At 43.7% G+C, this 13545-nt stretch overlaps 1 protein-coding gene across 1 annotated transcript in view; it reads left to right on the top strand.

Moving 5' to 3' along the window:
- Positions 1 to 13545, top strand: part of LOC110503298 (Yes1 associated transcriptional regulator) — an 80340-nt gene that overhangs the window by 56716 nt on the left and 10079 nt on the right. Inside the window, exon 6 of the mRNA XM_036961713.2 lies at positions 1515 to 1648. Within this exon, the coding sequence (XP_036817608.2) occupies positions 1515 to 1648 (134 nt within the window). The remainder of the gene's footprint in view (positions 1 to 1514; positions 1649 to 13545) is intronic.

Genomic DNA, 13545 nt, shown 5'->3' with positions numbered 1-13545 from the left:
TGTAATGTGTATATGATCCACTAACATGGGTAATGTGTATATGATCCACTAACATGTGTATTGTGCATATAATCCACTAACATGTGTAATGTGTATATGCTCCACTAACATGTGTAATGTGTATATGATCCACTAACATGTGTAATGTGTATATGATCCACTAACATGTGTAATGTGTATATGCTCCACTAACATGTGTAATGTGTATATGATCCACTAACATGTGTAATCTGTATATGATCCACTAACATGTGTAATGTGTATATGATCCACTAACGTGTGTAATCTGTATATGATCCACTAACATGTGTAATGTGTATATGATCCACTAACATGTGTAATGTGTATATGATCCACTAACGTGTGTAATCTGTATATGATCCACTAACATGTGTAATGTGTATATGATCCACTAACATGTGTAATCTGTATATGATCCACTAACATGTGTAATCTGTATATGATCCACTAACATGTGTAATGTGTATATGATCCACTAACATGTGTAATGTGTATATGATCCACTAACATGTGTAATGTGTATATGATCCACTAACATGTGTAATGTGTATATGATCCACTAACATGTGGAATATGTATATGATCCACTAACATGTGTAATGTGTATATGATCCACTAACATGTGTAATGTGTATATGATCCACTAACATGTGTAATGTCTATATGATCCACTAACATGTGTAATGTGTATATGATCCACTAACATGTGTAATGTGTATATGATCCACTAACATGTGTAATGTGTATATGCTCCACTAACATGTGTAATGTGTATATGCTCCACTAACATGTGTAATGTGTATATGATCCACTAACATGTGTAATGTGTATATGATCCACTAACATGTGTAATGTGTATATGATCCACTAACATGTGTAATCTGTATATGATCCACTAACATGTGGAATCTGTATATGATCCACTAACATGTGTAATGTGTATATGATCCACTAACATGTGTAATGTGTATATGATCCACTAACATGTGTATTGTGTATATAATCCACTAACATGTGTAATGTGTATATGCTCCACTAACATGTGTAATGTGTATATGATCCACTAACATGTGTAATGTGTATATGCTCCACTAACATGTGTAATGTGTATATGATCCACTAACATGTGTAATGTGTATATGATCCACTAACATGTGTAATGTGTATATGATCCACTAACATGTGTAATCTGTATATGATCCACTAACATGTGTAATGTGTATATGATCCACTTACATGTGTAATGTGTATATCATCCAGTAACATGTGTAATGTGTAAATGCTCCACTAACATGTGTAATGTGTATATGATCCACTAACATGTGTAATGTGTATATGATCCACTAACATGTGTAATGTGTATGTATATGCTCCACTAACATGTGTAATGTGTATATGATCCACTAACATGTGTAATGTGTATATGATCCACTAACATGTGTAATGTGTATATGATCCACTAACATGTGTAATGTGTATGTTGTGTGTTGAAGGAGCTTGCTCTGAGGAACCAACTGCCCACCAGTATGGAGCAGGATGGGGGAACCCTTAACCCCGTGTCGTCCCCTGGGATGGGCCAGGACGCCCGAATCATGACCACCAACAGCAATGACCCATTCCTCAACAGGTACGCCTACCTCTTTGTCTGGAACTTATTTGTTGTCTTAAGCCAGAATTCAGATTGTGCTTTGTCTGCAATGCACCTTTAAAAAGGCAATGCTCCCACGTTCATAGAAACCACATTCACTGTAAACACTGCATATGTAGGCCCAATCGGATGTCACCTTTAAATGGCATTGTCCAAATCCGCAGTCGAATCCTGGCTTGAGTTTAGCTAAATCTGTGTCCAGGAAACCAGCTCTGAGTGTTCTAGATTGGCTAGACTTTACCAATATTTAAAACAATAGATTTGACCTTTACCTGGGTCAACTGCCTTGTTCAGGTGCAGAATGACAGATGTTTACCTTGTCAGCTCAGGGATTCGATCCAGCAACCTTTCGGTTACTAGTCCAACACTCTAACCTGCCGCCCCAACACACAGATGGGAAAAGTGACTCATGATTTGTGAAATAGTGTTTGAAGTATTAGTTACTTCAGAAAGCATTCAACCCCCTTGACTTATTCCCAGTTCAACATGGATTACATATCTGTTTTCTCACCCATCTACACACAATGACAATAATGATAACATGTTTTTAGAAATGTTTGGGGAAAAAATCTGAATTAAATACAGAAATATCTCATTTACATAGCTATTCACACCCCTTTGTCAACACTTTGGCAGCGATTACAGAGGTTTCTACACATTTGCCCATTATTCTTAAAAACAATATTCAAGCTCTGTCAAGTTGGTTGTTGATCATTACTAGACAACCAGTTTCAGGCCTTGCTGTAGATTTTCAGGTAGATTTATGTCAAAACTAGCTTGGCCACTCAGGAACATTCACTGTCTTCTTGCTAAGCAACTCCAGTGTAGATTTAGCCTTGTGTTTTAGATTATTGCTGGAAGGTGAATTCATCTCCCACTGTCTGTTTGTTTTTACCCTGAAAAACTCCCCAGTCCTTAACGATTACAGGCATACCCATAGCATAGCCACAACTATGCTTGAAATAATGCAGAGTGGTACTCAGTAATGTGTTGTATTGGATTTGACCCAAACACAACACTTTGCATTAAAGACAAAAAATAAATTGCTTTGCCAGTACTACTTTAGTGCCTTGTTGCAAACAGATGCATGTTTTGGAATATTTTCTATTTTGTAAAGGCTTCCTTCTTTTCACTTGCATTCTGAAAGTATTCAGACCCCTTCACTTTTTCAACATTTTGATACATTACAGCCTTATTCTAAAATGGATTAAATAAATACAAATCCTCAGCAGTGTATACACAGATGTTTACAAATGTATAAAAAAATAAACAGAAATACCTTATTTACATAAGTATTCAGACCCTTTGCTATAAGACTCGAAATTGAGCTCAGGTGCATCCTGTTTCCATTGATCATCCTTGAGATGTTTCTACAACATGATTTGAGTCCACCTGTGGTAAATTCAATTGATTAGACTTGATTTGGAAAGGCACACCTGGAAAGACACACCTGGAAAGACACACCTGGAAAGACACACCTGGAAAGACACAACTGGAAAGGCACACCTGGAAAGGCACACCTGGAAAGGCACACCTGGAAAGACACACCTGGAAAGACACACCTGGAAAGACACAACTGGAAAGACACACCTGGATAGACACACCTGGAAAGACACACCTGGAAAGGCACACCTGGAAAGACACACCTGGAAAGGCACACCTGGAAAGACACACCTGGAAAGGCACACCTGGAAAGGCACACCTGAAAAGGCACACCTGGAAAGACACAACTGGAAAGACACACCTGGAAAGACACAACTGGAAAGACACAACTGGAAAGACACAACTGGAAAGGCACACCTGGAAAGACACACCTGGAACGACACACCTGGAAAGGCACACCTGGAAAGACACACCTGGAAAGACACACCTGGAAAGGCACACCTGAAAAGGCACACCTGGAAAGACAACTGGAAAGACACACCTGGAAAGACACAACTGGAAAGACACAACTGGAAAGGCACACCTGGAAAGACACACCTGGAACGACACACCTGGAACGGCACACCTGGAAAGGCACACCTGGAAAGACACACCTGGAAAGACACACCTGGAAAGACACACCTGGAAAGACACCTGGAAAGACACAACTGGAAAGGCACACCTGAAAAGGCACACCTGGAAAGGCACAACTGGAAAGACACACCTGGAAAGACACACCTGGAAAGACACAACTGGAAAGACACAACTGGAAAGGCACAACTGGAAAGACACACCTGGAAAGACACACCTGGAAAGGCACAACTGGAAAGACACATCTGGAAAGACACAACTGGAAAGACACAACTGGAAAGGCACACCTGGTTAGACACACCTGGAAAGGCACACCTGGAAAGGCACACCTGGAAAGACACAACTGGAAAGACACACCTGGAAAGGCACACCTGGAAAGGCACACCTGGAAAGACACACCTGGAAAGGCACACCTGGAAAGGCACAACTGGAAAGACACACCTGGAAAGACACAACTGGAAAGACACACCTGGAAAGACACACCTGGAAAGGCACACCTGGAAAGGCACACCTGGAAAGACACACCTGGAAAGGCACACCTGGAAAGACACACCTGGAAAGACACATCTGGAAAGACACACCTGGAAAGACACAACTGGAAAGACACAACTGGAAAGACACAACTGGAAAGGCACACCTGGAAAGACACACCTGGAACGACACACCTGGAAAGGCACACCTGGAAAGGCACACCTGGAAAGACACACCTGGAAAGGCACACCTGGAAAGGCACACCTGGAAAGACACACCAGGAAAGGCACACCTGAAAAGGCACACCTGGAAAGACACAACTGGAAAGACACACCTGGAAAGACACAATTGGAAAGGCACACCTGGAAAGACACACCTGGAAAGGCACACCTGGAAAGACACAACTGGAAAGACACACCTGAAAAGGCACACCTGAAAAGGCACACCTGGAAAGACACACCTGGAAAGGCACACCTGGAAAGACACACCAGGAAAGGCACACCTGAAAAGGCACACCTGGAAAGACACAACTGGAAAGACACACCTGGAAAGACACAATTGGAAAGGCACACCTGGAAAGACACACCTGGAAAGGCACACCTGGAAAGACACAACTGGAAAGACACACCTGAAAAGGCACACCTGAAAAGGCACACCTGGAAAGGCACACCTGGAAAGGCACACCTGGAAAGACACACCTGGAAAGGCACACCTGGAAAGGCACACCTGGAAAGGCACACCTGGAAAGACACAACTGGAAAGACACACCTGGAAAGACACAACTGGAAAGACACACCTGGAAAGACACACCTGGAAAGGCACACCTGGAAAGGCACACCTGGAAAGGCACACATGTCTATATAAGGTCCCACAGTTGACAGTGCATGTCAGAGCAAAAACCAAGAGGTTGTAATGTGAATAAAGGGAAAAAGGCTATTTTTGAACATGGGGTGAGACATTCTTACTAATCTGGTAGAGAACCAGTTTGGATTTAATTATAACTTTTGTATGACTGAAGTTTTTAGTGAGAGGTCTCATGTTTTAATATTGAAACATTTCTGCCTTCCAAATTCATATTTGTTATATAAATAGGCCTGTTAAATGTTGTCTGGCTTGCCATTCCAAATCAAATGGAATCTTTTTTTCTCATATAATTTCAAAAGCAGGTCGCTAGGTGTAGGCAAAACCATAAGCAAATAGATAAACTGGGAAATGACTAAAGAGTAAATCAGGGTAATCTGGGATATGACCAAAGAGTAAATCAGGGTAATCTGGGATATGACCAAAGAGTTAATCAGGGTAAACTGGGATATGACTAAAGAGTTAATCAGGTTAAACTGGGATATGACTAAAGAGTTAATCAGGGTAAACTGGAATATGACTAAATAGTTAATCAGGGTAAACTGGGACATGACTAAAGAGTTAATCAGGGTAAACTGGGATATGACTAAAGAGTTAAACAAGGTTAACTGGGATATGACTAAAGAGTTAATCAGGGTAAACTGGGATATGACTAAATAGTTAATCAGGGTAAACTGGGACATGACTAAAGAGTTAATCAGGGTAAACTGGGATATGACTAAAGAGTTAAACAAGGTAAACTGGGACATGACTAAAGAGTTAATCAGGGTAAACTGGGATATGACTAAAGAGTTAAACAAGGTTAACTGGGATATGACTAAAGAGTTAATCAGGGTAAACTGGGATATGACTAGAGTTAATCAGGGTAATCTGGGATATGACTTAAGAGTTAATCAGGGTAAACTGGGATATGACTAAAGAGTTAATCAGGGTAAACTGGGATATGAATAAAGAGTTAATCAGGGTAAACTGGGATATGACTAAAGAGTTTTTCAGGTTAAACTGGGATATGACTAAAGAGTTAATCAGGCTGAGTTTTCCACAAATAGACAGGGATTTTAATTTCCATGGTAGCAAAATCATGTGGAGACACAGGGCGTTAGGAAGCAGGTAGTGTGATTTCCTTAAGAGCCTGAGGGTGATAGTTTGTAGTGTGATTTCCTTAAGAGCGTGAGGGTGATAGTTTGTAGTGTGATTTCCTTTACGGTCCATTAAGGTATTTAAAACCGTATTATAATCTCCCATCGTAATAATATAGTCTAGTGTTTTGCTTGCAGGGTTGATTATTTATTTTCAAGAAGCGTGGATCATCGTAATTTGGACCATATAGATTAATGAGCCATATCTTTTTATGGTCCAATAATATATTTCAAATAATCCATCTACCTTGATGATCTGTTTGGACAATTTGCACATTCGGATCAAAATGACTGTAAATTAATATCATCACCCCTTCTGAGTTTCTTTGCCCAACAGTAGTATCTAACTAAATGCTTGTTTTTATAGCACCAACAGTGCAGAAGTATCTAACTAAATACTTGTTTTTATAGCACCAACAGTGCAGTAGTATCTGACTAAATGCTTGTGTTTCTAGCTCCAACAGTGCAGTAATATCTAACTAAATGCTTGTGTTTATAGCTCCAGCATTGCAGAAGTATCTAACTAAATGCTTGTGTTTATAGCTCCAGCATTGCAGAAGTATCTAACTAAATGCTTGTGTTTCTAGCTCCAACAGTACAGTAGTATCTAACTAAATGCTTGTGTTTCTTGCTCCAACAGTACAGTAGTATCTAACTAAATGCTTGTGTTTCTTGCTCCAACAGTACAGTAGTATCTAACTAAATGCTTGTGTTTCTTGCTCCAACAGTACAGTAGTATCTAACTAAATGCTTGTGTTTCTTGCTCCAACAGTACAGTAGTATCTAACTAAATGCTTGTGTTTCTTGCTCCAACAGTACAGTAGTATCTAACTAAATGCTTGTGTTCCTAGCTCCAACAGTAATATCTAACTAAATGCTTGTTTTTATAGCACCAACAGTGCAGTAGTATCTAACTAAATGCTTGTGTTCCTAACTCCAACAGTAATATCTAACTAAATGCTTGTGTTTCTAGCTCCAGCAGTACAGTAGTATCTAACTAAATGCTTGTGTTCCTAGCTCCAACAGTAATATCTAACTAAATGCTTGTTTTTATAGCACCAACAGTGCAGTAGTATCTAACTAAATGCTTGTGTTTCTAGAACCAACAGTGCAGTAGTATCTAACTAAATGCTTGTGTTTCTAGCTCCAACAGTAATATCTAACTAAATGCTTGTGTTCCTAGCTCCAACAGTGCAGTAATATCTAACTAAATGCTTGTGTTCCTAGCTACAACAGTGCAGTAGTATCTAACTAAATGCTTGTGTTTCTAGTTCCAACAGTACAGTAGTATCTAACTAAATGCTTGTGTTTCTAGTTCCAACAGTACAGTAGTATCTAACTAAATGCTTGTGTTTCTAGTTCCAACAGTACAGTAGTATCTAACTAAATGCTTGTGTTCCTAGCTCCAACAGTGCAGTAGTATCTAACTAAATGCTTGTGTTCCTAGTTCCAACAGTACAGTAGTATCTAACTAAATGCTTGTGTTCCTAGTTCCAACAGTGCAGTAGTATCTAACTATATGCTTGTGTTTCTAGCTCCAAAGGTGAAGTAGTATCTAACTAAATGCTTGTGTTCCTAGTTCCAACAGTACATTAGTATCTAACTAAATGCTTGTGTTCCTAGTTCCAACAGTACAGTAGTATCTAACTAAATGCTTGTGTTTCTAGAACCAACAGTGCAGTAATATCTAACTAAATGCTTGTGTTCCTAGTTCCAACAGTACAGTAGTATCTAACTAAATGCTTGTGTTCCTAGTTCCAACAGTACAGTAGTATCTAACTAAATGCTTGTGTTTCTAGTTCCAACAGTACAGTAGTATCTAACTAAATGCTTGTGTTCCTAGTTCCAACAGTACAGTAGTATCTAACTAAATGCTTGTGTTCCTAGTTCCAACAGTGCAGTAGTATCTAACTATATGCCTGTGTTTCTAGCTCCAAAGGTGAAGTAGTATCTAACTAAATGCTTGTGTTCCTAGTTCCAACAGTACATTAGTATCTAACTAAATGGTTGTGTTTCTAGCTCCAACAGTGCAGTAGTATCTAACTAAATGATTGTGTTTCTAGCTCCAAAGGTGAAGTAGTATCTAACTAAATGCTTGTGTTCCTAGTTCCAACAGTACATTAGTATCTAACTATATGCTTGTGTTTCTAGCTCCAACAGTGCAGTAATATCTAACTAAATGATTGTGTTTCTAGCTCCAAAGGTGAAGTAGTATCTAACTAAATGCTTGTGTTCCTAGCTCCAACAGTACAGTAATATCTAACTAAATGTTTGTGTTTCTAGCTCCAACAGTACAGTAGTATCTAACTAAATGCTTGTGTTTCTAGCTCCAGCAGTGCAGTAATATCTAACTAAATGCTTGTGTTTCTAGCTCCAACAGTACAGTAATATCTAACTAAATGCTTGTGTTTCTAGCTCCAACAGTACAGTAGTATCTAACTAAATGCTTGTGTTCCTAGTTCCAACAGTACAGTAGTATCTAACTAAATGCTTGTGTTCCTAGTTCCAACAGTACAGTAGTATCTAACTAAATGCTGGTGTTCCTAGTTCCAACAGTGCAGTAGTATCTAACTATATGCCTGTGTTTCTAGCTCCAAAGGTGAAGTAGTATCTAACTAAATGCTTGTGTTCCTAGTTCCAACATTGCAGTAGTATCTAACTACATGCTTGTGTTCCTAGTTCCAACAGTGCAGTAGTATCTAACTAAATGTTTGTGTTTCTAGCTCCAACAGTGCAGTAATATCTAACTATATGCTTGTGTTTCTAGCTCCAACAGTGCAGTAATATCTAACTAAATGATTGTGTTTCTAGCTCCAAAGGTGAAGTAGTATCTAACTAAATGCTTGTGTTCCTAGTTCCAACAGTACAGTAGTATCTAACTAAATGCTTGTGTTCCTAGTTCCAACAGTGCAGTAGTATATAACTATATGGCTGTGTTTCTAGCTCCAACAGTGAAGTAGTATCTAACTAAATGCATGTTTTCCTAACTCCAAGAGTACAGTAGTATCTAACTATTTACAACAATACAAACAAATCACAGGTCGTCCCAGTGACTGACAGACCACCCCTGTCCACCTGGATCCCAGGTTGTCCCAGTGACTGGCAGACCACCCCTGTCCACCTGGATCCCAGGTTGTCCCAGTGACTGGCAGACCATCCCTGTCCAGCTGGATCCCAGGTCGTCCCAGTGACTGGCAGACCATCCCTGTCCAGCTGGATCCAAGGTCGTCCCAGTGACTGGCATACCATCCCTGTCCAGCTGGATCCCAGGTTGTCCCAGTGACTGGCAGACCATCCTGTCCAGCTGGATCCCAGGTCGTCCCAGTGACTGGCAGACCACCCCTGTCCACCTGGATCCCAGGTCGTCCCAGTGACTGGCATACCATCCCTGTCCAGCTGGATCCCAGGTTGTCCCAGTGACTGGCAGACCATCCTGTCCAGCTGGATCCCAGGTCGTCCCAGTGACTGGCAGACCACCCCTGTCCACCTGGATCCCAGGTCGTCCCAGTGACTGGCAGACCACCCCTGTCCACCTGGATCCCAGGTCGTCCCAGTCACTGGCAGACCACCCTGTCCACCTGGATCCCTGGCCTCTGAGTGATGGGGACCCATCCTTTATAAAGAGCTCCCAGTGACTGGCAGACCACCCTGTCCAGCTGGATCCCTGGCCTCTGAGTGATGGGGACCCATCCTTTATAAAGAGCTCCCAGTGACTGGCAGACCACCCTGTCCAGCTGGATCCCTGGCCTCTGAGTGATGGGGACCCATCCTTTATAAAGAGCTCCCAGTGACTGGCAGACCACCCTGTCCAGCTGGATCCCTGGCCTCTGAGTGATGGGGACCCATCCTTTATAAAGAGCTCCCAGTGACTGGCAGACCACCCTGTCCAGCTGGATCCCTGGCCTCTGAGTGATGGGGATCCATCCTTTATAACGAGCTCCCAGTGACTGGCAGACCACTCTGTCCAGCTGGATCCCTGGCCTCTGAGTGATGGGGACCCATCCTTTATAAAGAGCTCCCAGTGACTGGCAGACCACCCTGTCCAGCTGGATCCCTGGCCTCTGAGTGATGGGGACCCATCCTTTATAAAGAGCTCCCAGTGCCACCCACATAACAGAAGCAGATTAACTGCCACAAGCATTTCCAGCCGCCCTCACCTCCATTATATTGTATATAGTTATTCAAAAGTATATATAAAAAAATCTTGTATATCTTAATTTATTTCCACAATTAATTAATAATATGCGCAAAAAATTTGGCAGTTCATGCGAAGGATTGTTACCTATAACCAGGATTGATATTACAAAAATACAATTTTTAGCAAGCATTCACAATTATTGTGATTCATCCTATATTTATCCCTAACATCATTACCTCATAGCAACAGATGTGGGAAACACGCACACACACACACACACACACACACACACACAATTTCCCCACAAACAACCACAAGCTCAGATGTTCAACAGATGTTCCATCCCCAAGCCTCAAGAGATAAGTTGTTTGAGAAGTCATGCAAAATTGAGCAAGAATGTGGAGATTTGATTAACCAATGTGAAGTCCTAGGTGATGGAGATCAGATACACCCCTTTCCCCTGAAAGACAGACACGCTGGTCCCCCGTTGTGACCATTTCCCCAAGCATCTCTGCAGTCAGACCTTTTAATGATTTTGTGCCACCGGGGCCACAATAGCTTGCCCCTTCTCTGATTGTCCGAGTGTGACCCCCTCCCCATGAGTTACCGCAGCTAGTGTTGCCAGCACTGCCACTGCCTGGGTGGGGGCCCCCCACCGGAATCCCCACCGGCTCGCTACAAGGTCGTCAAGGTTCTCATTAGCAGCTTTGAGAATTTCCTTGTATATTATGCTCTCCCATCAGGGGGCTTTGGCTTTGCAGTACCAACCCTGTCAGGTAGGCTCAGAACCACCAACCCTGTCAGGCAGGCTCAGAACCACTGTTGGACCAACCCTGTCAGGCAGGCTCAGAACCACCAACCCTGCCAGGCAGGCTCAGAACCCCCAACCCTGCCAGGCAGGCTCAGAACCCCCAACCCTGCCAAGCAGGCTCAGAACCCCCAACCCTGCCAGGCAGGCTCAGAACCCCCAACCCTGTCAGGCAGGCTCAGAACCACCAACCCTGTCAGGCAGGCTCAGAACCACCAACCCTGTCAGGCAGACTCAGAACCACCAACCCTGTCAGGCAGGCTCAGAACCACTGTTGGACCAACCCTGTCAGGCAGGCTCAGAACCACTGTCGGACCAACCCTGTCAGGCAGGCTCAGAACCCCCAACCCTGTCAGGCAGGCTCAGAACCACCAACCCTGTCAGGCAGGCTCAGAACCACCAACCCTGTCAGGCAGGCTCAGAACCACTGTTGGACCAACCCTGTCAGGCAGGCTCAGAACCACCAACCCTGCCAGGCAGGCTCAGAACCCCCAACCCTGTCAGGCAGGCTCAGAACCACCAACCCTGTCAGGCAGGCTCAGAACCACCAACCCTGTCAGGCAGGCTCAGAACCACTGTTGGACCAACCCTGTCAGGCAGGCTCAGAACCACTGTCGGACCAACCCTGTCAGGCAGGCTCAGAACCCCCAACCCTGTCAGGCAGGCTCAGAACCACCAACCCTGTCAGGCAGGCTCAGAACCACCAACCCTGTCAGGCAGGCTCATAACCACCAACCCTGTCAGGCAGGCTCAGAACCACTGTCGGACCAACCCTGTCAGGCAGGCCCAGAACCACTGTTGGACCAACCCTGTCAGGCAGGCTCAGAACCACTGTCGGACCAACCCTGTCAGGCAGGCTCAGAACCACCAACCCTGTCAGGCAGGCTCAGAACCACCAACCCTGTCAGGCAGGCTCAGAACCACCAACACTGTCAGGCAGGCTCAGAACCACCAACCCTGTCAGGCAGGCTCAGAACCACTGTCGGACCCCCCTGTCAGGCAGGCTCAGAACCACTGTCGGACCAACCCTGTCAGGCAGGTTCAGAACCACCAACCCTGTCAGGTAGGCTCAGAACCACTGTCGGACCAACCCTGTCAGGCAGGCTCAGAACCACCAAACCTGTCAGGCAGGCTCAGAACCACTGTCGGACCAACCCTGTCAGGCAGGCTCAGAACCACCAACCCTGTCAGGCAGGCTCAGAACCACCAACCCTGTCAGGCAGGCTCAGAACCACTGTCGGACCAACCCTGTCAGGCAGGCTCAGAACCACTGTCGGACCCCCCCTGTCAGGCAGGCTCAGAACCACCAACCCTGTCAGGCAGGCTCAGAACCACTGTCGGACCAACCCTGTCAGGCAGGCTCAGAACCACCAACCCTGTCAGGCAGGCTCAGAACCACTGTCGGACCCCCCTGTCAGGCAGGCTCAGAACCACTGTCGGACCCCCCCTGTCAGGCAGGCTCAGAATCTTGAGAGGGCTGTGCTGCTTTATCAGGTCTCTGACCGCATTCATCTTTCTGTCCTGGCTGCATATAGGCTACTTACAGCAGGCCTACAGATAAGAACTTCTGCTTAGTGTGTGGGTCCATCAGGTGGGTGTCTAGGGTATATGGTTAGAGACCGCTCCATCATGATAGGACAATAGATAAATCAACTATATTTATAATCTATTTTAAAATGAATATCCCATATCTGCACAACATGTAAAGCTCTCTAGGATTTGCAACTATTTTCCTGTTTTGCTCCAGAATCTTCCAAACACAAAAACACACACCTTCTGTCACAATACACCCACACACACCCACATACTATGTCCTCTGTTTGCTGTGTTTTTATCCAAACCATGTTGATTCCTACCTCATTTCAGGCTTTTGTGTTTCAGTTCGTTATATTTGTAGAGGTATTATTTCAATAATGATCCTTTCTTCCAATGCTGTCTTTTATCTATTTATAAATACTTTGGATAGAAAGTTGAATAATAATTATTTTACAACATTCACTATCTTGAATGGTATAGTGTATTTGTTGTGTATTTCTTTTTCCTGGCAGCAGAGTGTGCAGTTTATAGAAGGTTTAACATAACCTAATGTGACTAGCCTCTGGAACCTCCTATTAAAGAGGACCAGGAACAACTCTGGGCTCTAGAGCCTCTACTAAAGGAGCAGGAAAAACTATTGGATCTAAACCCTCTACATAGAGAGGAGCAGGTACAACCCTGGGCTCTAGAGCCTATACTTAAAGAGCAGGAACAACCCTGGGCTCTAGAGTCTCTACTTAAAGGGCAGGTACAACCCTGGGCTCTAGAGCCTATACTTAAAGAGCAGGGGAACAACCCTGGGCTCTAGAGTCTCTACTTAAAGGGCAGGTACAACCCTGGGCTCTAGAGCCTATACTTAAAGAGCAGGAACAACCCTGGACTCCAGAGCCTCTACTGAAAGAGCAGGAAC

Source organism: Oncorhynchus mykiss, chromosome 24 (assembly GCF_057628025.1).
Source record: "Oncorhynchus mykiss isolate SJ-2025 chromosome 24, ASM5762802v1, whole genome shotgun sequence".
Taxonomy (NCBI): Eukaryota; Metazoa; Chordata; class Actinopteri; order Salmoniformes; family Salmonidae; genus Oncorhynchus; species Oncorhynchus mykiss.
The sequence above is the reverse complement of the archived record's forward strand: the minus strand, read 5'-3'. Positions and strand labels throughout refer to the sequence as shown.